The sequence below is a fragment of the Rhinolophus hipposideros genome, assembly GCF_964194185.1.
Source record: "Rhinolophus hipposideros genome assembly, chromosome: 19".
NCBI lineage: Eukaryota > Metazoa > Chordata > Mammalia > Chiroptera > Rhinolophidae > Rhinolophus > Rhinolophus hipposideros.
The window spans coordinates 8,784,133-8,811,628 of record NC_138065.1 but is presented as its reverse complement, the minus strand read 5'-3'; the positions used below and the strand labels follow the sequence as shown (position 1 = coordinate 8,811,628).

Here is a 27,496-nt window from a genome sequence, read left to right as displayed (position 1 = left end):
ATTACAATTGATAAATTAATTTAGTAAAGTAGAAGGATACAAAATTAATGTTCAGATCAGTTGCATTTGTACATACCAATAATAAAATATCAGAAGGAGAAATTAAGAAAACAGTCCCATTTATAATTGCTTCAAAGGCTATAAAATACCTAGGAATAAATTTAACCAAAGAAGTAAAAGACCTGTACTCAGAGAATTATATGACACTGAAAGGAGAAATTAAAGAAGATACAAACAGATGGAAACACATACCATGCTCATGGATAGGAAGAATTAATGTAGTTAAAATGTCCATACTGCCTAAGGCAATATACAGATTCAACGCAATTCCTATCAAACTACCAAGGACATTTTTCACAGAAATAGAACATGTAATCCTAAAATTTATATGGAACCATGAAAGACCCCAGATGGCCTCGGCAATCTTGAGAAATAAGAACAAAGTGGGAGGTATCATGATACCTGACATCAAATCATACTACAAGGCTACAGTAATCAAAACAGCATGGTACTGGCATAAAAACAGACACGTAAATCAATGGAACAGAATAGAGAGCCCAGAAATAAATCCATGCCTATAGGGTCATTTAATCTACGACGATGGAAGCAAGAACTTATGGTGGGGTAAAAACAGTCTATTAAATAAATGGTGCTGGGAAACCTGGACAGACATATGCAAAAAAATGAAGCTGAACCACCTCCTTACACCATATACAAGAATAAATTCAAAATGGATTAAAGACTTAAATGTAAGACCTGAAACCATAAAACTCATGGAAGAAAATATAGGAAGAAAGTTTACAGACATTACCCAAGATTTTTACTGATATATCCCCTTGGGCAAGGAAAGTAAGAGAAAAAATAAACAAATGAGACTACATTGAACTAAAAAGTTTTTTCACAGCAAAGGAAATGATCAATAAAACAAAAAGAGATCCTACTGAATGGGAGAAGATATTTGTCAATGACCAAGGTATAAAGGGTTATCTGATAAGGGGTTAATGTCCAAAATTTATAACTCATTCAACTCAACTCCAGAAAAACAAACAACCCAATTAAAAAAAGGGCAGAGGACATGAAGAGACATTTTTCTAAAGACAACATACAGATGGCAAACAGACATATGAAAAAATGTTCAACATCACTAATCATTAGAGAAATGTAAATAAAAACCACAATGAGACACCACCTCACCCCAGTCAAAATGGCTATCAACAATAAACCAACAAACAACAAGTGCTGGCGTGGATGTGGAGAAAAGGGAACCCTTGTGCACTGTTGGTGGGATTGCAGATTGCTGCAGCCACTATGAAAAACAGTATGGAGGTATCTCAAAAATCTGAAAATGGAACTACCTTATGATCCAGTAATTCTACTCCTAAATATGTATCCAGAGAAATCCAAAACACTAATTTGAAAAAATTTATGCACCCCTATGTTTATTGCAGCACTATAACACAATAGCCAAGACATGGAAACAACCAAAATGCCCATAGGTAGATGACTGGATAAAGAAACTGTGGTACATTTATACAATGCAGTATTACGCAGCCATAAAGAAGAATGAAATCTTACCATTTGCAACAATATGGATGGACCTAGAGAACATTATGTTAAGTGAAATAAGTCAGACAGAGAAAGACAAATACCACATGATTTCACTTATAAATGAAGGAACTAATCAGAAACAGTCTCAGAGACATAGAGGAAAAACTGAGGGTTGCTAGATGGGGTTGGGGGCGTTAAGAGGGAATGTGAGAGGATTAGAAAGCACAGTCGGTAACCACAAGATTGCCACAGGGATACGAAAGTCAGTTTGGGGAATATAATCAATAATATTGTAAAGATTTTGTAGGGTATCCGATGGACACTTGTCTTATTAGAGAGACCACTTCAGGGATGGTGTAGATGCCTGACCACTGCACTGTACACCTGAAGCTGAACAATAATGAATGTCAACTAAAATTTTATATACATATACATATATGTACATACATATGTATATATGTGTGTATATGTATATATATGTGTGTATATATATTTACAAGAAGTAGAAAGTGGAGTACAGCATTAGGAATAGAGACAGTGAAAATGTAACGGTTTTATGTGATGTCAGAGGGGTGGTAGATAGGGGGAGGGGGGTTATCACTGTGTGAGGAGTATAAATGATAAATGTCTAACTATTACATTGTTTCTTACATCTGAAACTAATAATAAAAAAAAAAGGATGAGGACTTGTTCCAGGGAGCCCAGAGCTCTCCCCCCTCATCCCCCTCAGGTCCATCCCGCCCAGCACCACCCCACAGCAGCCCCCAAGGCACATGCAAGCAGCCCCACGTATCTCCAGAACAGCTGCGAAAGGGACATGACTGCCCTAGGTACTGCGTGTTCTTATGCCTGACTCTGCAGCAGGGCTGGGCATGTCTCAGCGGCAGAAAGCAAGCTTCCTGCTTTCTAAGACATGTTCTGTAGAAGCCATTGTTCAAATATCAGAGTGCATAAGAATGGCCTGAGGTGTGTGTTAAAATACAGATTCCTGGGCCCCACCATCCCAGGGGATTCTGATGTGCTCCGTGTTCTGTTACAGATTCTAGTTTATTGATTTAGGTTGGCCAATGTCTAGTCTTTCATCAAACACTTTCTAAACTGAACAGAGGGGCATCATGAGCTCCCCGCCAGACTGTGCAACTTGGAGGTGAAGACTGGGTATCATTATTCCCCTTTCAACCACAGCATCTGATATTAATACAAGCCACATTCTGGCACCTCAATAAGAAAGGCAGATGTTGGATGGATGGATGAATTCAGAGGCAGTCTTCAAGTTACTCTCTCCACTCTATAAAATCTCACTTCTTCAATAGCTCACCTCCAAAAAGGAATGGTACGGTGGCTAAGAGCTTGGATTCAGGGCCCTGACTGCCCAGGTTCACATCCCAGCTCTCTTACTAAAAGCCACTTGACCTTGGACAAGTTACTTAACTCCCTGTGCCTAGGTTTCCTGCCCTGTACAATAAGAAAGCGAATAGTACCTACCCTGCAGAACTGGGATGAGGATGAAATAAGTCGACACAGATAATAATTCATACAAGGATTATATTATGGTGCTTGGCACAGGATACGTGCTTAACAAATGCTAGCTGTAATGGAGCATAAGGCTAGCAAGGGGAGCTTCCTCAGGAGGGCATGTGATACGAGCAGAAGAGTCACGGAGCAGGAGTTGGGAGGTAGCAACACTAGCCCTCGCTTGGTGTGTGACCCTGAAATACATCTCTTGCTCGAAGACTTAAGAAATCATCTAGCCGGGCTCTTGTTCTACAAATGCAGAAACCCATTGTTAAGTGTGTGTCATTTTCATCGGTAAAAGGGAACATAATACTTTATCAGATCATTGTCAAGGTCAAGTGGATTATGAAAATGCTGTGAGAGGAAACATGTGGAAGTGCGCTTACCTTCCTTGTTGTTAGAACCTATGTAACTCTCTCTGCTGGTTTCATTACACCATCATTGCCTATTTAGCTCAACCACAAGTAAGCAAACCTTTCTGCAGCATCTGGGTCAGAATTTCTACACCTCAGATCTTTCTGCCTATACTCTTTCTTATTCTCTCACTGCCCTTGGGCCTTACCACAGCTACAGCTAACAAATATTAGTTACATCGGTACCTTACACAGCATTAAACAGGCAAGAAATGTGCCAACTTCATCCCTAAGATAAGATAATTAGTTGATTTATAATTAGTTCATTCAGCTCACCCCTCTGTAAGAAACGAGAATTTCTTAATCATATCCGATGGCGTTTGTATATTTACATTAATGTTAATAAAAAGTCATACACCAATCCAGGCCATTTAAGGATAGAGCAGTTATTTGTACTTACGTGAACACTGTCAGTGCCACAAAGGTTGGCAGGGGATGCGAAAGAACTAATAAACACTGATGGTGGAAATTTTAAGGGGATTTTGAGGCAAGAAAGAAAGCCAACTTACACACAGAAGGAAGTAGATGTCCTACATTTAGGAGGTGCCAGGAAATCCCCCCCTTCTAAAATATGCTTTCTGAAAGTCTTCCGTTAGCCTGGTGTCTCCGGAAGAACACCAAGCCACTGTAGTCTAAACCTCAAATAGTATGGTTTCCTCATTTCTTAAAAAAAAAAAAAAAAAAAAAAAAAAAAAAGTATGACCAAACGCTTTCTCATTCAGATATGAAACCTTGAGTCATCTTCGGTTTTTTTATAACAAAATTTAAATATGGTTGACTCTTTCTTGGATTATCTTCTGTTTCTTTCCTTTCCAAACATCTACGACAAACACCTGTCTACCTGAATGATCACAGTAGCTTCTAACCTGATGTCACCCCTCTCGAATCCACCAAGAATACCTACCAGCTGATTAATCTTCCAAAAATATATTTCATCAAGTCACTGCCCTGCTCCAGTCTTGGATACAATGGCTCCCACTGCCACTAAGGCTAAAATCCTGATTCCCGAACCAGAACTTGAAGTCTCACATGTAATGCTGTCAATATCTCTGCCTCCTACAGAAGCTCGGGTCCCTGTACTTGGCTCCTCTGCAGATGTTCACTCAGCTTCTGAGGGCTATCTAGTTGGTCTGACGACCAAAAGCATGCACCTCTGTTGAGTGACCATGGGATTTTTAAAAATTAAAAATGTTCAGCATTTCATCAAATTTTAAAAAAGAGAAGTGTAGTCAAATATTTTGAATTCATTGTACACACTTTATAAAAGGGCTCTTAAAAATGCGTTTGATTCTTATCTAAATTCTCAATCAACCTTTTTGTTTGCTTGCCCTATAAACTGCCAGACCCCCAACTTCCAGGTTTTAAAGATTCTGCTTCTTCAAAGGCTCTTCTAATAGGATGGTTCTTCTATTGAAAGATGGTTCTTCTATTAAAATGGAGTTCATCACCTTCCGGATAAACCAGCCATCGAGTCCGAGAGCCCCCATTTCTGTCAGTTGTGCCACTGGCCTCCCCTTCACCCCAGTTCAATTGCTTTCGTTGATACAACAAATATCTACTGAGTGCCATTACCTATTCAAGTCCTTTGCTGAGCTACCATGGTGAACAATAGAGAAATTCTCACTTCCTCCCATGTCTCCAGGGGAACAGCTAGGTGAACTGGTGAGAGCTGCCCACCAGCTAGTCACCACATCCATTCCACTGCGACTACCTGAAACCGAACTTGGGGAGCGCAGACTTAAACTGCTATGTTGGACTTTCTGTCTCTTCTTCATCTGGAAACCATCTTCCACATTTTGCCTCCAGTTCCTAAAATACCCTTTGGATGGAGGAAGTGGGTCTAGGACTACACCCACTTCTGGGATAAAACAAGGGAACCTGTGGCCCAGCAGAGGGGAGAGGGGGGCACAGATTCAGCTTTGAAATTGAGAGGCATCACAAGAAAGGCAAGCGCTTGACTCAAGGTCAAAGAAGAGCCAGGGGAGGTCACGGGGGCCAGATATCATACAGCCTGGCAGGTCCCTGTAAAGACGTTAGCTGTAACGCTGAGTGAGATGGGGCCGCCAGAAAGGGCTAAACAGAGGAGTGAGGTAATCTGTCTTCTGTTTTCAAAAGATCACTCTGGCTGCTGTGTTTAAAAATAAACGGTAGGGGATGAGGGTGGAAGCTGGGAGACCAACTAGAAGGCTGTTGCAATTCTCCAGATGTGAATAAAGGAAGCCGGATCAGCAACAGAGGAAGTGGTGAGAGGCAGTCAGATTCTGGTTATATTTGGAAGGTAGAACCAAAATTTCCTGGTGGAGCAAACAAGGTGTTCAACAGGAAGAGGTGTCCAGAGGCTTTTGCCTGAGATATTGAAAGAACGGAGCTGCCATTAGCCAAGAGGGGAAAGACGTGGGGAGGAACAGGTTTTAAGGGAAAGATCATTGTAGGGACAGAGCCAGGAGTGCAGTTTCCAGGCTCTCGGCCTCACGTGGAAAGGTGCTGGCTCAGGGAGTAAATGGCCATCAACTGATTGCATGGCCATCAGCTGGGGCTAGTTGGCCGTCAGCTGTAACCAGTGAGCCATTGGCCACTAATATAACTTCCGTGGCTTCACTAGCAGAAAATGGGGGCTAGTAAGAAGATGGTGGCTCAGCTAGCCAGAGTGGATTGCAGTTAGCACGGTGGGTTGCCGACAGTGTGGCTCCTGCTTCCTGTGTCTCCAACCCAGCCGCCATCGAGACTATAGTGGTATAACTCCCTACCTATGGCTCCGTGGGTGTTCCTTTTTGGCATCACCATGTCCTGCGTTCTTAAGTGGGGCACGGGACTAGAGACCCTGCATGCCACCCCGCGTGACAGTCATGAACTCACCTTTGGACATGTGATATTGGGGAAGCCAGTTAGATCTCTGAGGGGAGCGAGAGAGAAGGCTGTCAGACACGCACACATCGAGGTCAGGAGGGGTGTGGGCCGGAGCTCCAAACCTCAATCAGCACCGAGATAACATTTAAGCCCTGACGGGATGAGCGCATCCACCTGGATGTGAATGCAGGCCGGCAGAGAAGGGCAGAGGCCCAACATTAAGAGGTTGGGCAGACAAGAGAACCAGCGAAGGAACCTGAGAAGAAAGTTAGTGAGTTAAAAGGAAATGAGAATAAGATGCTGTCATGGGTTCCAGGTGAGTGTCTCAAAGAGGAGGGAGTGATTCTCTGTGACAGAAGCTGCTCATGGTGGAGAGAGATGTGGGCAGAGAATGGACCACTGGATTCACTGATGAGAATGTGAAGAGGAGTTCGGGTACAGCAGGAGGAGGAAAGCCTGCTCGGAGCAGGTTAAAAGTGAACAGGAGGAAAGAGTTTACAGAGTGAATATAGACAACTTTTTCGAGGAGATTTTTCTGGAACCCAAAGACAGAATGTGGGTGGTAGCTGGAGGGGTAGAGGGGCCGTGGTATGAATAATCGCGTATTTGCATGCTGATGGCAATAAGCCATCAGCTCATGGGGGAAATCAGTTGTCAGGAGACAATTACTATAGTCATATCTGACAGCAGTGGGTAGAGGTGGGGTCCTTTGGCCCCAGGTGAGAATTGTGGAAGTTCAGAATGGGAACTTCCAAAAGGGAATGGGAGAGAACAGGGTAGGCAGGTAGGCTGATGGGGAAAGCTGCAGAAGGTCCCTTCTGATTGCTTCTTTTCCTCAGGGAAACAAGAAACAAAGCCGTCAGCTGAGGAGTGGGTCTGGAAAAGGAGGTGTTCAAGGTTTGAGGACAGCTAAGTGCTAGGAGAGTGGGTGAGTGAGGACATTAGACAAATTGGATTTAGTTGAGGTAAGTGATCAGAAATGTAAAGTGTGGGACTCCGTGGGGTGATGTGCTTTTCTGCAGCTGCAGGTGTGTGAGCACAAAACAGGGAGAATGATGGATTGAACCTGGTTGGACTAACAAGGTGAGTATGACCCGTCAAAAAAGGAGCAAGGAGGGGGCTAGCCTGGTGGCTCAGGAGGTTGGAGCTCTGTGCTCCTAACGTGAGGGCCAGTGGGCTCTCAACCCCAAGGTTGCCAGTTCAACTTCTTGAGTTCCTCAAGGGATGGCGGGCAGCGCCCCCTGCAACTAAGATTGAACCCGGCACTTTGAGCTGAGCTGCCGCCGAGCTCCCGGGTGGCTCAGTTGGTTGGAGCGCATCCTCTCAACCACAAGGTTGCTGGTTCAACTCCCGCAAGGGATGGTGGGCAGCGCCCCCTGCAACTAGCAACAGCAACTGGACCTGGAGCTGAGCTGCACCCTCCACAACTAAGACTGAAAGGACAACTTGACTTGGGAAAAAAAAAGTCCTGGAAGTACACACTGTTCCCCAATAAAGTCCTGTTCCCCTTCCCCAATAAAATCTTTAAAAAAAAGGAGCAAGGAAGCTACTGCATTTGCCAGAGTGAGCCCAGCGAATGACCATGGCACTTGGGCTACTTAAGGATGGCAGGGCTACTTAAGGATGGCAGGGCGGACATCAGGTGGCTAAAGGACTGTCAGTCAGCATAGCAGAGGAAGTGAGCTTCAAGTAGAGGAGGAGGGACGCCTGACACTGAGACAACGGAGGGATCAGAATCACTGGTAATGACAAGTTCTAGGTTATATCCATGGGGAGAGGTAAGGTAGAGTGGAGGACAAGCTCATTACAGGACAGGAGAACAAAGACCGAGAAGTCAGGATATGAGAAAGAACTTTTTTTAATATATATATTTTTAAAAATTTATTGGGGTGACAATTGTTAGTAAAATTACATAGATTTCAGGTGTACAATTCTGTCATACATCATCTATAAATCCCATTGTGTGTTTACCACCCAGAGTCAGTTCTCCTTCCATCACCATATATTTGATCCCCCTTACCTTTATCTTCCACCCCCCACCCCCCTTACCCTCTGGGAACCACTAAACTATGGTCTGTGTCTATGAGTTTTTGTGAGAAAGAACTTCTACTTAAATATTACAACCACCAAGAATTAGGACAGCAGGAACATCAGGAACAGTGAAAATGAACCAGGCAGTGAAAGCATCGAGAAACAATGGGGCGGTGGTCACTGAAGTGTTATGTACAATAGCCAAGGCATGGAAACAACCTAAGTGTCCATCGATGGAGGAATGTATAAAGAATTTGCAGTACATACATACAATGGAATATTCTTCAGCCATAAAGAATGAGGAAATCCTACCATGTGGGACAACATGGATGGACATTGAAGGCATTACATGTTAAGTGGAAAAAGTGAAAGAAAAACAAATACTGTACTGTATTCTCACTTGTGGAATGAAAAAAAAAATACCATCAAACTCATAGAGAAAGAAAAGATCAGAGGTGAAGGGGAGGGGAGGGAGAATTGGATGGAGGTGGTCAAGAGGTACAAACGTCCAGTTATAAGATAAGTAAGTGCTAGGGAATGTCATATTCAGCATGGTGACTACAGCTCACGCGGCTATAGAATATACAGGAAAGTTGTCAAGAGAGTAAATCCTAAGAGCTCTAGTAACAAGAAGGAATTTTTTTTATCCTTTTTTTTCTTTTCCTCTTTCTTTTCTTTTTATTGGATCTCTGTGGGAAGATGGGTGTTAGTTGAACCTACTGTTCTAATCATTTCACAATACATGTACGTCAAACCATCATGCTGGCCATTTTATACATACACAGTGATACATGTCCATTATTTCTCAATAAAACTGAAAAAAAAAAAACAAATACTGGGAGGGTATCCATGTGCCTACATATGACTGCAACAAGGAAGGAGCTTTAGAGATGAGGGAAGAATAAAGTAGAAACATCAACAAGAAACATGGAGGAACCTGTATTCTATCTCTAGTTCTAGAGTGATATAGGAAAGAAAAAAAAACAAATCCACCTCCTGGGTGGGCTCCAAGAGGAAACAGGAAGTCTAATTTGTAGTGCACCCTCATCTATCAATGGAACTCAAATCATTCTGAGTTCACTGCAGCCACGACATCCTTTTCCAGAACATTCTAGCAAGACAAGTGATACTGCTGGCAGCAGCTCTGCCCAACTGGTACTATTTTCCCCAACTCTGTCACAACCTCTCCTCACCCAGACGATGGATGACAGGGGAATTGAAAGTGTGTACCAGAGAGACAGGAAAATCCTGACAACGTGATAATGAATTATTTTGTTTCTCATACTCGTAAACCACTAACCTGTATTAGTCTCTTTAAAGAGTTGGGAATTTGCCATTTGAAACAAACCAATATAAGAAATACTCACCAAGGATTTTAAGGACAAACGTTTCCCTGTCGGTTAAGAATTCAATTTTATACGTATCTTCATCCGATGACGTTACATTGAAGATGGTGAGGTTACCGAAGGCAGTGTCTAAGTGAACCCTCCCTTTAAAATCTCCGTAAACTATGAGACCATAGTTTTTGTCCCACTCTATGACTTTATCCTTTCCTTTTTTCCATAAAACTTCTGTAAAGGAGTTAGGGTTTGATGGCGATAAAGTGACATTCTCATTCACAACTCCATATGTCGGTGGGGTCTCACAGCTGATGAAATCTAGGAGGGAAAAAAAAATTGCTTAGGAGAAATAACATAACTTTGTTGAAAATAGAAAACTACCTTTCAAGATATTCTTTGGGGGAGAAAAAAAGTGAAATTTAGTGATAAAAATTATTCATCGGCTACTTTTTTTTTCTTTTTTTTTTTTGCTAAGCTGATAAACTACTGTGAGAATGTACAGGAAGTAGAAGATGCTTGACCACGGAGAGTTTACTCTTGAATGGGGAATTTGGACCCACATAAATCCAAGTGGATTCAATATGTATGGGGTACCAATATATGCCAGGTACCGTGGGCGACGCCAGAAATACTGGCAGCAAACAAGACAGCTGACGCTCCCACAAGCTTACAAGGAGTTTAGCTCTTTGGAGAAGACCCTGAGCAGGCAAGGAGAGCCAACAAGGCAAGGGCCTTCCCCAGGGAGTCATGCTGAAAGTGACCCAGGTGACAAAGCCCTGAAGGATGAGAGGAGTTAGCCCGCTGAGGGCTGCGTAAGGAGGGGGAGGAGAGGTGATGATACCGATGGAGAAAGCAGCACCTCCAAGGGGCAGACCCTGAGTCGAGATGGAGTTTGGTGGTTTGAGGAAATACAAGCAGTTCCAAATGGCTGAAACGCAGAGAGCAAGGGGGTGACGGGTGGGGAAAGAGGCTGCCAAGGCTGGGAGGGGCCAGATCACAGCGTATGTGAGTGGAGGGGTTTGGGGGATGTTGGGTAAGATATGCCAAGCGTTTGGAACTTACCCTAAGGGCAAGGGACAGCCACAGAAAGGTTTTAAACAAAAGACCAGTATGACATAAGTCTGCAGAGTGGACAGCGGTTGACAGGCACAAGTGTGGAGGCAGAAAAAGCAGAACAGAGGCAGTATTGTAGCAAGAGAGTGGCAGACCCGACAGACCAGGCAAGTGTTGGCGGTGGGGACGGACGAGTGGACAGACTCAAGGCCAGTTTGAGGGAGAAATCACAGGATTTAGTGACAGCTGTGGGGGACAGGGAGCGGGAGGAGTTAATGGTGACTGCCAGGCCTCTTTCTTGGCTGACATGGGGCCATCGAGATCAGAAACAATGACAGGAAGCAAGTCCAAGTACAACGATTAAGGACTCAGGGACTGGGTGGGCTGGACGTGATTCCAACCATGGCTCACGAGCCGTGGTTCATATCTCTGATCGACTCCAGTCAGATCAGCCTGGGGCTTCGAACTGCCTAAGACTTCAAATCAGAACCTCCTGCCCCCTCCACACCAATCTGGTTACGACACGCTTACTACCAAGACTAGGATATTCTTGATACCCCAAAAGGATTTTAAATGCATCCCGCTCCAGATTTGACTTGCTTGTTGGGAGAGAAGAACAGCTGTTAAGGGAAAGACATTAAAGATAAATTAAAACTTGATTGACGTTTTTGCCTAGTAGCAATCAGGGTAATTGAAAGAGCATGGGAAAAATCAAGACCGTTAAATAGACCAATTGTAGGCAACTGTGTCCAGCAATTTCAAATAAGAAGCAAATATCCCTCATTTGTCTATTTGCAAGGATTTTTAGAACCCATCTCCCTTAATTAAGGGACGGCGCCCTCCTGCTGCTTTGCTGATTATGCACTCTCTCTCCCAAACAACAACAGGTGGGAAGGCAGAGGAGAGGAACAGGATTCGACGGGGGAGAGTCTATCCACACACTGAGGTGGTGGCTTGCAATGTGTTGTGGATGGATGGATGGATGGATGGATGGATGGATGGATGGATGGATGGATGGATGAATGAGTGAATGAATGAATGAGTGGGTAGGGTAGAGGTGGAAGAGAAGAGGTATGAAATGACCTGTTGCACCCTGGCTGCATAAGGTGGCTTCTGCCTTTCCCTGGGAGAAGCAATGTCCCCTGTAGCCTGAAAACAGGAAGCAGTCAGGAGTAGCAGGGAAGCAAGGGTGGAGAAAGGGGAGGCTTCAATGCAAAGAATCGCAGGAATTCTGTTATTTAGTTAAAATAAGAGCTTCTTATTTCACAGGCGAAGAGACCGGGCCCCAAGAAAAATGGAAAAGCGAGTTACTGAATGCCGACTCCTGCCAGGTGTGTGTTCACACACTCCTGAGCCCCTCTTGACCCCTCTCCACATCCACGGGCCGACGTGTGGCTAAGCCCATCTTGCAGATGTGAGAACAGGCTCCCAGAGGCGTACCAACTGCTCAACATCACTCAGCAAGTTTAAGGCAGCAGAGGGACCAGAACACAGATTTTCTGACTCTTGTTCAGTTCCTCTTTCACAACAGCATGGTCCCATCATTCATTCATTCATGCATGCATGCATTCTGGAAATACCCACTGGGCATCTATTCTGTGTGGGACCTCCGAGAACAAGGCAGGCACACTCCCTGCCCTCTTATAACTTATTTTCTGTTAGAGAAGTCGGACTTTGTACACAGATTAGACCAACACCCAACAATTGCAACTGTGTTTAGCGCCACCCAGTACAGCATCGGGTGTCACTTAGACACCTTATGTCATTTTGGTCACTAAGAGCACTGACTTAGGGAGCCAATCAGGGGTTAGGGCAGGCTCCCCGAGTTCTGAAGAAGGAGGAGCAGTGCGTTGTGCCAAAGGAGTGGGGCAGGTCCATGTGCAGAGACACTGACTCTAGGAAACACCCCGAGGCAAGAGGGCAATGACACAAGACGAAGTGTGAGTGGGGGACATACAGGCAGAACCAGTCCTCGCAGGGCCCTGTACCAACGAAACCCTGCCCATTACTGTATGATGAGAAAGCCACCAAAGACTTTTAAACAAGAAGGGGAAAAAATAAGGTTAACTCTTTATTTAAAACATGTATTTAAACACCAATTCTACAGACATACATAGAATTTTACACAGATACAAAATGCTCACATTTTGCACAATTCTCTTCTCTGTTTTTTTTGTTTGTTTGTTTTGCATGGATGCCTTACCTTTTCCTCCAACCCCCCCCCAACAACCATTGTGACATATAATGTACGTCAACTTAGAAAATGTCCTTTGATATTTTTCTCCCTTCTCATATCATCAAATAGAGACAAAAACATATCACATATAATGCATATGTATATATGAAATTTGCCATTCTTTGTCTAACAAAAATGGTCTGATGGGCACTTTTCTACATCTTATCAATAATACCTCATAAAGACAGAGAAAAACAAATACCGTATGATCTCACTTATATGTGGAATCTAAAGAACAGAATAAATGAGCAAAGTAAATAGAAATAGTCTGAGATATAGAGAAAAACTGAGGGTTGCTAGATGGGAGGGGGGTGAGGATGAGGCAGAGGGTGAGGGGATTAGAAAGCACAAATTGGTAGCCACAGCATTGCCATGGGAATATGGAAGACAGTTTGGGGAATATAATCAATAATATTGTAAAGATTTCATAGGGTGTCAGATGGGCACTTGTCTTATTAGGGAGACCTTTTCATGGACGGTGTAGATGCCTGACCACTGCACTGTACACCTGAAGCTAAAGCTGAATAATACTGAACGTCACCTATAATTTAACACATATATAGTCACAGGATATGGAGTACCGCATAGGGAATAGTCAGTGGAATTGTAACAGCTGTATACGATGTCAGAGGGGTAGTAGATTGGGGGAGGGGGATTATCCCTTTGTGTGGGGTGTAAATAGCTAACTATTACATTGTTTTGTACACCTGAAACTAATAAAAAAAAACCAAAAAAACAAAAACAAACCAAACAAAAAATCATACCTCATAAAAGTCCCACCAAATCCACTGGTATGACTTGACTTCATTCTTTTTAATGACTGCATGTTATTCCAGGGTATGAGTGGTCCATAACTAATTAGCGAGCACAACCAACCATTGAATACCCTTTTTGTCCCCAGTCTTTTCTATTGCAGCAACACTGCAATAACTATCTTCATGTACCTGTCCTTGTGTATTTATGGTTTCCTATCTATGGGGGTGTGTCCCAGGAGTGGAGCTGCGAGCTGCTGAATCAAAGGGTAAATCGTTTTTTTATTTTAATAGAAGCTGCCACATTGCTTACAAAAAAGACTCTTTCAATTTTCCTTTCCATCAGTAATGCCTGAGTCACCAATTTTTCTTTGTAATCCTGTAGGCATTCCGTAATGTTTTTTGCATGTTTAACAACTGGACATCAAGTCACATTTCATTGTTATTTGAATTTGCATTCTCCTGACCTCTACACATTTAAGTATCTTTCTGGTTGTTGGTTATTGGGATCTCCTTTTTTTGAGAACTGTCTTTTTATAGCCTTTGTCTTTTTTTTTTTTTCTATTAGATTGCTTGTCTATTAGATGGCTTGTTGTCAAAGTATAAGAGTTCCTGGCATGTTATAACTTTTTTGTTACCTGTATTATAAAGTTTCCCCCAAGGTGAGTGGTAGTGTCATTCCCTAAAATAGGGACCACTGAGGATGAGAGCCAGGCTTACGCTGGAAAAGCATGCTTTTAGTTTCAGACACTGCAAGACACTGGAGTAGCAATGTCCAATAGGCTATTGGGTATTCACAAGAGGAGGGGCAGATTTGGGATCATCACACTCGCAGTGACTCTGTCATTTCCTTCCTACTAGTCTTTACTGTTGTACTTTAAGACTAACTCTAAGTAAGTTGCTGGTGTGATCATTCCCAATGGAAACTAAGAAGACGAGAAAGGGGAGTGAGTTCTTTCTCAAAGGTTGCATACCATGAATGAATGAATGAATGAATGAATGAATGAATGAATATGCAAACTAATAGAAGCAAAGCAAAGCAGTCAGCAATGAGTTGGCTGCTTTGCTAATAACACTGAGTGGTCAGAAAAGGACAATAGGGATACTAACTTACCATGCTAGGGACAGAAAGGGAAGTGCCCAGACTTTCAAGCTAGGTAGGCCCAGGGTGACCTCTCAAAATCCTCTCATGCAAGCCTTCGTCAGCTACCAAATGAAATCATGATGCTGATCACAAAAGACTGGAAGGTTGAGTAAGACTGAGAGTCTTTACAAAATGGTTGACCTGAAGTAGGTTTTCAACAGGGTTTCCCCTCTTTTGGCACTGAATATTAGTTTTGGGTGTACAGCATAGTGGTTAGACATTTATATAATTTAAGAAGTGATCCCCTGATGAGTCTAGTACCCACTTGGCACTACACCCAGTTGTTGCAGCCTTCCTGACTATATTCCCTGCGCTTGGGTTTCCCCTTTTTCTTTCAGTGAGATTGGCCACCACCAACACATTTACCATAGGTGATGGTGGATGTGTGAGAATTGGGCACATAGTGAGTTTTTGCTGTTTAAAAGCACAGAGAGAGGGAGGGGGAAAAAATGATCAGTGATTGCCTCAGCAGATATTCCATGCTGGCCAGAATGTTTTTGTTTTTTTTTAACTATTGGAGGTCTATTTGTGTTGAAGCATTTTGAACGATCTTTTCTTTTCAAAAGCTATGAGGGCATCTAATGCCTATATGTAGAGTGATCACACATCTAAAAACAACTTCAATTTCAAATAATCTGTTACAGTATCCTTACAAAACAGCATCATTATACCCTATTTTGGATAGTTCTTATATGGCTTCCAATCAGGAGTAGAACCCAAATGTTTTGCAGATGAAGTGTCTGATTTTTGGTTTAGAAAACATGGTCACCATATTACTGGGTGACTGAAAAGGGACCCCTACTACCAGCCACAAATTCCTCTGCACATTTTCTGGGATTTCGACTGACTACTACTTTTAGTTTATTTAACCTGACACTTACTATCCAGTAGGCACTGTTGGAAGAGCTCTACAAATACGTATTCAGTGAATCCTCTTAAAAACCACGTGAGGGGAGCATTGGAGGTCTTGCTCCCCAGCATACGTCCTTAGTTTGGCTCAAGTCAACGCTTACAAAAATTCAAAAACAAACAAACAAACAAAAATTAGGCAGGTGTTATTTTGAACCCTGTTTTGCAAGATGAGGAAACTGAGTCACACAAAGGTTAAGTGACTTGGCTAGTTACGCGGCGACACTGGATTTGAACCCAGACAGTCTGACTCCAGATGCTCTTCGCTATTGTTTCTTACTTTGAACCCTGCTAGGTGGCACATGGCAAGTACAGACAGTGACATGATACAGGTTTCTGAGGTCACCATTTCTAGACTGGACGGGAAGAGTTGATGTTGGGAATGAGAAAGTCAAACTGCTCTAGGTGGGAGTCAAACACACCTCTGAAACCCAGGCGAGGCACCAAGCTCAGTGGTTCCCAACCACGAGATGTCAGAGGACCTCAGGGAGCAGGAACCTGCGCCTCTCCCCACCCCCACCGCCACCTCCCGTACGCAGGAAATGGAGGAAGTTGGATTTATCAAAATAGTAACAGATGAAAATCTCCAAGATGTTACACAAGAACCCCAACTTAAACCCCAGTGTGGCAATGGTGGTGTTGTTTTCTTTAAAGATACTACAAAGGAATAATGAGACAGGATTCAATAATTAAAGACGGTGAGAAACAAAGTTGAAAGGAAGGCCTAGAAGTTTGCACTTGTCATATATAAAGGCAACTAAAATGTGAGATGTAAGAGTGAGAAGGGGAAGGGAACAAGAGAGACTGGAATACAGGCAGGAAGAAAAGCCCGAGCAAATAGACATCGACACACACACACACACACACACACACACACACACACACACGGCAAAGAAATCGTAAGTAAACTCAACTCCATGTCCACTTTAAGTACGGAGTTCTAAAGAAACACGCAGGAAAATGTTGCCACAGAACATAGGGGTCTAGACTGGGAGACATGGTCTGATCGTACGCCCTCTTGTCCTGCTTCCATTTTTTCTAGGGCATTTATTATTTTGCTAAGAACTTCCTAAAAATTGCCTCCCCGGTGTGCACTGAAGAGTTCGATCTCCACCAACCCGTTCCTCCAGCAATGTTGCAGAGTGTCACCCAGGGTACAGCTGTGGGAACACACTGCACCAAGGCCATACCAGAGACCTGAGAATCAACCAACAGTGAACTCTCAGACCTACGACCTGAACCTCGTGGAAAAAAGGAAACGTAAAATGAAACTTGCAAGTTATCTCCCTAGGTCCTGACATTGATTCTGTGCTTTTCCATCCTGTGCCAATAAGTATTTACTTCATGGAACGAGTATACGTATCCCAGAAATGAAACAATATATTGCTTAGCCGTGCAACTCTTTCTGCCATAGTTTTCTCTTTCGAAAACTGCCACGGATGAGCTACTCCAGCTCCTAACCTGAAAAGGCCCTCTGCAGCATCTGCCCCCCACGACCCCACCGAACAAGGAAACAATGGAGATAATAATTTTCCAGAATGACCATGCCTACAGCTTACAATGAACAGACACTACTTCCCCAAGAAGCCCTCACCTCACCGTATTGGAATAGTGGCCCCTTTTCCCAAGAACAAGGTCAACTCCACACTGCAATAATGAATATATTGACTACGAAGATAGTCAATATATTGTTACTAAGAGAGTCAGAAAGTTTCACAGTTACCTCGATGGCAAAGTTTTACTATTTCTTATGTTACTAATAGCGTCTCTTGAAATTTCTCTCTCTACATTTGTGTGGGAGACAGAAGGATGGCCACCCAAATATGCCTATGTCCTCGAATGTGTGAATATATTCTGGTACAGGACAAATTATAAAAATAAATTGTATTAGATTATGTTAATACTACAAATGGAATTAAGGCTGCTGATCAGCTGACCTTAAAATAGGGACATTATCCTGAATCAGTGAATTAACTAAACTGATTAAAATACAACTTAAATGTTGTCCAAAAGGCAGGGCTTATTGTCAGGATAGCCGGCAAAATTTGACAGTCACCCCAAACCCTGAGCTTTGCAAGCAAGCCCCCAAACTGTTGTGGAAGCTGGTTGAAGAACCCTGGCTTGACAAGGAGAGGGAGAGGTTGGTGTTTAACTAGAGGCGAAGAATAAATGGCCTGGGACCCCTTGGACAGGCGCAGTTAAAACCAACCCCTTTTTCCCCCCTTCTTATACCCACTCAGGGAAGTCAGCCCCAATCCAAGTAAACAGCCCGTCTCAGGTCGGAGGAGATGCAACTTGTCACTTACTAACCACTCCTCCGGGATTTGGAGGAAAATGCTTTTCTTGAGATTTTTCTTAGAAACGAACAATGTGATTTTAAAATACTTCTTTCTCTAAAACATTTTTAGGGTTCACATGCCCTGCAGATATCAGCAGTTAAGGTAAAAATTCAGTTGATGCAAAGAAAAAATCCCCTAAATGTTTCAGTACCCGAATATATAAAGCTTGGTACTTCCCCCTGCGTGTGTGACATTGTAATGGTGACTTGGTTGGAGGCTCAGCCCGGCCTGGAGGTAGCAGAGTCTTGGAAGGACAGGGTGGCCTGTGACCACAGCCTTGGTCCTCTCACTTCTCTGCATCACGGCTCACTGTCAGCTGACACCCACTTGGAGTGCTGGGTGCTCACAGCCTGGGCAACAGTCCCTATCTATACAGATGCGCACACATTTAGAGCACTGGAGAGCGGCCCTTCTCCTAAAGTGACCAGGCCAGTACTCGTATCAAAGAATCCCTTATTAAGTTCACAAATATCCTCGTATTAGTCAGACCCCCCTGTCCCAGTTTGGGGGTTGAGATGTGCTCCCCAGGTATGTGGATAGTAAAGAACACCGTCTTTTTACTTAAGGAAGTTTAGTGCAGCTCACTTCTTGAACCTAGTTCTTAGTAAATCCAACCCATATGAGCCCTAGGCCAGCTCGGCCTCAATAACAATATGTAACAGCAGTGGCACAAACACTGACTATATGTGGGGCTTACAATGTGCCAAGCACTTGTTCTAAAAGCTAAATCTATTATCTGTCTGTCTGTCTGTCTGTCTGTCTGTCTGTCTGTGTATCCATCTGTCATCCATCCATCGACCCATCCATTTACTCCTCAACTCAGCTCTGTGAGGTAGGTCTTATTCAGGTTTTCATTCATCAAATATTTAGCTCATCCTATGTCCCGGGCACCATAATAAGCAGTCAGGATACAGCAGTAAACAAAACAGATAGAATCCTGCCCTCTTGGAGTTTACCATGGTCTCCAAACCTAAGACCCAGCCAGACCATTAGCTCTAATGCGTCTTTTGGAGCAACAATTAACATAAGACACGGTCTTATTTTACTATAAGACAAGGTCGTCGGTAATATAATAGAAAAGACCCGGTCTTATGTAATATAAGACCTACCTCCAAAAGACGCATTAGAGCTGATGGTCTGGCTGGATCTTATGTTTGGGGAAACGGTACATTACAGTGGAGGCAGGAACACAATAAAGGGAAAAGGAAGCATCTTCCAGGTGGGGTGGGGTTAAGTGCTACTGAGACAAATGAAGCCGAGTGTGGGGGAGGGGTGGGGACTAAGAGGAGGGTTGCTGTGGTATGTGAGATGGTCACAACTGGCATGGGAGAAGGGCCCACAAAGTGAGGGAGGGAGCTGGGAATATGGAGAAGGGCATTCCAAAGAGTGAGGAATGCCCTTCCACGGGTACCAGAAGAGTAAACTGGGGCTCAGAGAAGTTCAGAAGCTCCCTGAGGTCACTCGGCTGGCACAGGACAAAGCTGGGATTCCGACATGGGCAGCCCTAGCTCTGGGGGCTGCGCGGCTAGTCACCGTGTGACAGGCCTTGGTCTTTCCTTGCTGATTCCACCCTCATCCATCTGGTCCCTGTCAGACACTCTGTTTCCATGTTTGCTAAAGGCAGAAATCAACTGGCCTCAGGTATAATACCATTGCTTCCCGTCAATTTGAAACTGCAGTCACCCGACTCCCAACACGCAATAAAGTCCCTGGTCCTCCAGGCCCCAAAACTCCCCAGAACTTGCCTTACACGTGCTCTCAGCTGTGAAGCTACTCCTTGCCTCGGATGAGCTCACCAGAACTCAGTTGTTGGTTCCCTAAACCAACTTCCATTTGAGCTTCTCTGTTGTCTCTCATGCGAAACAACTCTCCTTCTTATTCCCTGTTCTCCTGTCAAGTCCTACTTTCCCAGACATTTCCCTGTGCAGCCCACTTCAGCTTCCACTAACCACACGTGGCTGCAAGCACGTGAAATGTGGTCAGTCTGAAACGAGATGTGATTGGGGGTGTAAACATACTCACCAGACTTGAAAGACTGAGTATGAAATTGGAAATGTAAAATCTCTCGTCATTACCTTTTTATATCAACCACATGTTGAAATGAAAACATGGTGGGGATAGTAGGTTAAATAAATTACAATATTAAAATGAATTTCACCTGTTTCATGTGGCGTGTCTGTTTGACAGAATCCCTCTAACCTGGGCTTTCAAGGTACCCACATGCCACCGTACTCAAAGCCACCCTTCCCTTTGACTGTTCTTGTCTTAGACAGAGTATATCTGAGCTTGCTTTTAGGGAATAAGGTTCTTACCAGAGCTGTTTCAGACTCTGAGTCTTTTTAAATCCATCCTCCTAAGTCTGACTCAAGGTATTTCACGATCGATCGTTTCATTAAAATTTTTCTTTGTAATCCCTCTTATTTTCCATGGATTCAATTCACAGTCGAGAAATTCTATTACAACTAATGTACGACCCAGCCTTATTGGTTTCTTATTAATCTGAATTTCCTGTTGCTTTTCTGAATGTGTATGTGAACTTCATTTTCTTCTAGTTTTTAACTGTTCTATGGGGGAAACGTACAAGAAACTACAGACCAGTGAGCCTGATGGAATTTCAGACATTCGTCTCAACAGACATTTTGGGAACATTATGAAAAGTGACGGCCACTAGGATTCTAAAGGGGTTCATTTCCAGAGAATAAGCCTCGCAGAAGAACTTGGTTCGCTCAGATGGATTCGTGGTTGATAGAACAGATGAAGGTCACAAAAGGGTAGACCTCTGAACTAATGGCTCCCAACTGGGGCAGAGAGCAAACAGGAATCCATTTCAGTGACTCTGGTCAAGAAGTTCCCTTGCTTCCACTGGTTTCATTTTGAGCTCGAGTCCTCGGGCTAAGAACTCATCAATATAGGTACTGGCAGCAGCTGAGAAAGGGAAGACAAAGGGCACCAAGGGAAAAGGAATGAAAAAGGAAAGTGGCTGGAAGAGAGGAGCTAGGGGCCTGTAACAAAACTGAAAGACTTTTCCCTTTGAGGCCAGTGGCCACACACTGGAAGCCACCTCCCAAGAGGACCAGTTGAAATGTTTCCCCGCACTTTTCTGGGGACCGTCTCACCATTTTACACACACACATTCAAACCTTAACTGTCTGAGCAAATGGAAGTGGTGGGGTCCTGGTTACTCTTTCAATCCTGAGACTGAGAAAGAAGTTTCAATTTATGACTGCAGGATCTAAGGGGCTGTGCCCTCAAGTGAGACCTTCGAAAAAAAATAACCGTCTGCCCTCAAGAAGAAATGACGTGAGAAGAAATCAAAAGCCAGAAAATGTGTGCAAATCAGGGCTGGTCTATGCAGGCAAACCTTCTGCTTTTAAACAGAGAAACAAATGCCTACCCGCGCAGCCTATATTTCCTAAACAGATGTTAGAGTGACAGAGGGCAGGTATACAAATTCCTAGACGCAGTTCTTAAAAAGTGGTTCTAAGTCTCATCCACGCTATCTGAAAGATGCCCATTAAAACTAAACCCAAACAGCAACAAATGTACCATGTGAAACTTGACAAGATCCTGGTCCCAAGACATTCTTGGGACAAGTGGGAAAACTAATGAATCAGGGTAGCAGTTAGATGATACGAGATTACTGTTAATTTTCATAAATGTTATGCTATTGGGAAGATGGAAAAGTATTCAGGAGTCAAGTGCAGGTGTGTAGAGTATAACTGTGGCAAAACGTTAATAAATAAATATGGACATAAGCCCCCATTCTGAATTCTATGGCCCAAGGAAGGTTTTCCTACCTCCCGATCCTAGATGATGCTATTGAGTACAGCACAATTATGGAACTGGTAATTGTGCTGCCCTGTACAATTTCACACACCTCAGAAAAATTACACTGGACACATACATGTGTCCTATAGAAGAGGTCACCTAGGGGTCTCCCAATCCTCCATTACTTATCTAATCTCGGGTTAAGAATGCAGGTAGGCCTGGGAGCTGACAGTCTGCTACTTACCTGCTGTGTGAACCTGGCTAAGGTCCTTAACCAACCTAAGCTCTGTTCTCTCGACAAGGTAATATAAAAAGGTGTGACAATGAAATGCAAACAAACCCCGAAAAGGCTAAGGACAGGGTCTGGCACAGAGCTTGTGCTAAACTCACGGCAGTTATTGCTATTCACACCCCACGGTCACACGGGGTCTAGTTTTCCGACTGGAATGCGTCCCATTATTTGGACGTGGATTAGTCAAACTTGATTGTGAGCACATCTCCATAATCGTCTAAGGTAACTTAATAACTTAAAATGGAGACATGCTTGACAAAGTAGTGCCTCATCCAATGTCCAGACTTAACAATCTGTATTGTTAACAACAACAAAAAAAGAAAACAAATCAACAAAGGGAATTTTTAAAGAAGTGGTGTACGACTGAGTTCCTGAATCCAAGGAACTCAAATCTAGTCGGGAGACAGTTGGCAAGAGCCATAAAAGGTTAACAGCAGCAGACGGAACAGGGCACACTAACGCAACGGTGGCTGGTTTGGTGCTTGCTACCTGCCCAGCACTACTTCGGTCCTATCCACGTTACCCCAATGCAGCCGAGCACCTAATCCTGCTGGCTCCATACCCCAGTTTCTCCCATTTCTCCCCCACTTCCATCCAGGTCATTTCTCACCTGCATTGTTCCTGCAGCTTCCTAACTGGTCTCCCTGCTTCTCCTCTGCTCCCCGCCCCCCGCCGATCGCATCCCAAACTATTCTCCACCCAGCTGCCAGAATAATGCGTTTAAACACTCATCATATTTTCACTCCTGTTCAAAACCCTCCAAAACTTCCCATTTCACGGGGAATACAAAATCGGCCTTCAAAGGACCCCAAGTCTCTAGTGTCCAGCCCTGACTACCTTAACAACTTCCTTTCCTACTACTTTCCAGTAAAATAATCTCCTTGAAGTTCCTAAAATGCTAGAAGCCTATCGCAAGGCTTTTGAGGTCTCCTCTGCCTAGAATAATACTCCCCCACCAGCCACCTGGCCTGCTCCCTCACTTCAAGTCTACACTCAACTGTCACCCTTTTAAAGAGACCCTCCCCTGACCACACTATATAAAATGCTAACCATCAAAGAGTGGCTGAATGAAATGTCATTACCTCCACGCCACGGAGTACTATGCAGCTGTACAAAAGGACTGAGGATGATCTCTGTGAAGTGGTATCGAATGATTTTCCAGACATATGGTTAATTGGCAAAAACAAGGTACAAAAGAATACACAGTGTCTGTTACCTGCTGTTTAACAAAGGGAGTTAGAAATAAACATATGTATCTGTTTATATCTGCAAATAGAAACAAGAAAGAGAAAACAGAAACAAATTATATATTGATGGGGGGAAGGGAGAGGAGGCAATAAGATTTCTCTGAGTGTATCTTTTTATATAGTTTTGATTTGAATCATGTTAATATATTACATGTTTTAAAATTAAAGCCGGGGGGGGAACCCTAAAATTGAATAGAAACACAAATAAATTAATGCAACTACGAGTATATAAATTGATACACAACCGCACAGAAGAAAAAAAGATTAATCCAAGAAACTTTAAAATCCAGTATTCTGTACATATTTAGTGAGGAAGTATGGCCACTGGGCGCTAAAACATCAGTGAAAGATCGTGGGGGGAGAGAACAGTCACACAATGTCAAAGTATCAATAAATCGCATGCTATTTACAAAGGGGAAAGGGATCTCTACAATGGAGAAATCTGGTAAACCTCCCTTTTAACCAAATAATCAAAGGTAACATCTGTAATAACGGGACAAATGGACTGCATCTGCCCCTGACGAGATGCACTGAGGAGACAACACACCCACGAGAAATTCCTGCCCAAGAAAGTTTTAACCAGAATCTAATTACAAGGAAAACAGACAATCCAAATCAAGGGGCATTTTATAAAACTACTGGTCCAGATTTTTCATAAATGGTGATGTCATAAAGGACAAAAAAAAAACCTTGCTAACAGTTTTAGGTAAAAGGAGATTAAAGAGTCAGGATTCCCAAATTCAGTATGTAATCCACACTGGCTTCTGGGCTCTATGAGGAAAAATGAGTCACACTGTTTCGGTGGTAATGGTTCTGTGACTTACTGAAGACCAGGTGTCCTTAGAAGACATGTTGAAATATTGGGAGATAAGGCAACTCCCAAACGGTTCAGCATAAAAAAAAAAATCTTTTCAGTGTATGTGTGTATTTATAAAGAGAGAGAAGTAATCCAAATGTGACAAAATGTTAATAACTCAAGGAGAAAAGTGTGTACTCACTCGTAAATGTTCACTGTACTACTTTTGCAGCTACTCCAAAGATTTCAAATGTTCCAAAGTTTTAAAAACTTACAAAGAAATATGAACCACAAAAAAAAGGAATATGAACCACTTCCATTTCCCCTTCTTCTGTTACCAATCTCCGTATTAGTAAATGTTTACTAATTAGTAAGTATCTATGAGTACATATTTCGTTTATTTACTTACTGGCTCCCCACACACACACTCTAATGTAAGTTTCACAAAGGCAGGGAGGACTCTGTTCCTCGCTGCGTCTCCAGGCCCTTGTACAGTGCCTGACACATACCCCATACTCAGTATTTGTTGAATCACTCATGTTCACAATCATTCTAGGAAGTCGATACTGTTATCATCCTTTGTCTCGTGTGACTGGTGCTCTCTGTCTTCAAAGGCAACGATCCTGAGGCACCCAGAAGTTAGCTCATTTCTACAAGTTATAACTCAGGTGAGGGGTGGGGCCCCGGTCTGAGGCCAAGCATCTGACTCTAGAGCTGATGCTGTCAATCACAGGTGGGCAGCTTCCCTAGCGAGGCGGGCTCCGCCCCCGAGGGCTCACCTTTTGCAGGGTGTACCATACATCAGCCTTGTCCTTAGTGCAAGGCCTATTCAGAGCAGGTGGTATTCATACTCGCTGAATGAATACATGAAGTAGGGGGCAGAGACCACCCTGAGGAAACTGTTCAGAGAATCTTGTGGAGGAGGTGGGACCTGATGGGTCAATTGGGTTTTCAGTGGAAGACAGACCACAGGTTCAGGCAGCAGTGACCAAAGGTGCATTCTGGGGCCAAGGAGAGACCAGCTCATCAGGAAGAGGACAGTCACCCCATCCAGTCATGCGCTGTGTATGTCTCTCCCTCTTTCCCATAGCCACCAACCTATGAAACCCACAAGCCCTCTGGGCCCTGTAATGGTCTCTGCCCTGGCCTTCCTGCCTCCAATTCCTCTGGACTGCAATCCTTCCTTTTTGGTGCTGACAGATTCTTCTTCCTAAGTGCATGGTTCTGATCCTGTCAGGCCCAGAAAGAGTTCTCCTTTGCCTGCAGAAGATCATCCAAAGTCCCAAAGGGGACAATCAGGGCTCCCCCAGGCGGCCTCAAGGTCCCGTGGGCACACCTAGTCTGCACTGCCCAAGCTCGCCCTGTACACTCCGCTCGCCCTTCTTCTCTTGGAATCTGGTCCCCCATCATGGCACGTCCACACACCCCCTGTCCTGAGGCCAGGTTCAAAGACCCTCCCTTCCGTGAAATCTTTGCTTCACACAAGGTACTTGATTTCTCCCCTCTGCACACCCAGGACACTTTATGCTTAACCTCTCTTGACATTTACTTCTGAGCCTTATAACACAGGTCCTTGGAGCTTGTCTCAGCTTTCCCATCACGCTGGCTGGCGGGTACGGCCTCACCGCAGTCGGACCCGCTACCCAGACCCGGTTCTGGAAAAGTCCACAGGTTGGGCAAGCAGCCATAGGCACGCAGCTCAAGTTCTGGGGAAGGCACCTCGCCAGTAACTCAACAGCCACTGGAGTGTGAGAAAAGAAGACCCACCCTTTCGGGGGAACACTGGGTGGGGCGGCGGGGGTCACCAGAGACGGGAAGCAGTGCGTGGGGGTGAACGGGGCGCAGTCCCGCCCCTCTTATCGAACGCGATTCGGGCGCCCACCGTGCGCACCCACGGGGACTTGCTGATGCAATGACAGCTCTCCCTGACCAGGTCCCGCGGGCCGCCTTTCTCCGCGTCGCGTCCCCGTCCCATCCTGAACCCAACTTCCAGTCGCCTCGTCCCCCCCCAGCCCTCCCTGTCCCCCCGGCTCCGGACCCGTGGGGCCACGGACACCCCGGCGCTGCCCAGTCCCTGCGGGGGCTCCGGGGGAAGCCGCCACTCACCGACCGGGAGCCAGCAGACCAGGCCGAGGACCACCGGGGCCCATCGCGCCGCGCTGTCCAGGCCCATAGCTCGCCCAGGCGCCAGCGGGGTGTGTGGCCGTGCCAGCCGCCGCCACTGTACCCCGGAAGGTGCCGCCCTGGCCCCGCCCAGCCCAAGTCCTGTGGTAAGTGCTTGCAAGCAGCGCAGTCTCCACCCACTTCCTTTTCCCGCGTGGGAGGCCCCGAGCAGTGTCACCACCCCTGTGAGCGCTCCCGGAGCTGGTGCAATCGCGCATGTCCTGCACTTTCCGAGAGCCTATTGGCCGGACAGGGCTCCCCGCGCCTCTTTCCTCTATATTTGGAATGCCCTCCAGTCTCCCCAGTGGGTCCCTCCCGTTGTCCCCATCGCCACGCCCACCGCCACGCCCACCGCCACGCCCACCGCCACGCCCCCATCGCCAACACCCTGTATACGCTGGGGAACTTTCCCTTAAAGGTGGCTCGCGTTTTTAAAAGCAGATTGTCATGCTGGGGGTCTCTGGTCCCACTTCAGACATAAGAACACAGGCTATGGCGAGGCCAAAAGGGACCACCCACGGAGCCATGGATAGGGGGTTCATACCACTATATTCTCGCTGGCGCCTGGTTGCAGATGTAAGAAGCAGCATCCACAGGATCCGCAATCTGCCCACTTGTTTACTAACCGCACTTGCTAGCTGCAATCTGCTTCTCTGCCAACCAACCCCTTGCTAACTGCAATCCGTGCTTCTCTGCCAACCAACCCCTTGCTAACTGCAATCCGTGCTTCTCTGCCAACCAACAACCGTGCTAGCTGCAATCTGCCCTTGCTAACTTAGCCACAGCAGTTATATTAGTGACCAGTGGTTAACAGGTTATAGCTGACGGCCATCTACTACCCGAGCCAGCACCTTTCCACATGAGGTGGAGAGCCTAGAAACTGCTCTCTAGGACTCGGTCCCCACATAGGTTTATCCTCGTGCCTTCCGCACCTCCAGCTCTTCTCGCTGGCATTTTTGGAGAGTGGTTGAGGCAACTCCGTAGCTGGGGGTGTCACTCTCGCAAAGCTGCGCCCCACTCGCCTAGCCCCTGACATGACAGAACTCTGCCCAAAAACAGAGGCTCCGAAGCACTTTATTCCTTCAGTGCTTTCTAGCAGCAGC

At 44.7% G+C, this 27,496-nt stretch overlaps 1 protein-coding gene across 2 annotated transcripts in view; it reads right to left on the bottom strand.

The window, feature by feature from the left end:
* Positions 1-26,595, bottom strand: part of CD58 (CD58 molecule) — a 44,800-nt gene extending 18,205 nt beyond the window's left edge. Inside the window, exons 1-2 of one of the 2 annotated variants that reach the window (XM_081026455.1) lie at positions 26,337-26,595; positions 9,722-10,012 (exon numbers count right to left, since the gene is read on the bottom strand). In XM_081026455.1, the coding sequence (XP_080882581.1) occupies positions 9,722-10,012; positions 26,337-26,403 (358 nt within the window). In that variant the 5' untranslated portion in view covers positions 26,404-26,595. The remainder of the gene's footprint in view (positions 1-9,721; positions 10,013-26,336) is intronic. The other variant, XM_081026454.1, reaches the window with a different exon arrangement.
* Positions 26,596-27,496: the final 901 nt, after the last annotated feature.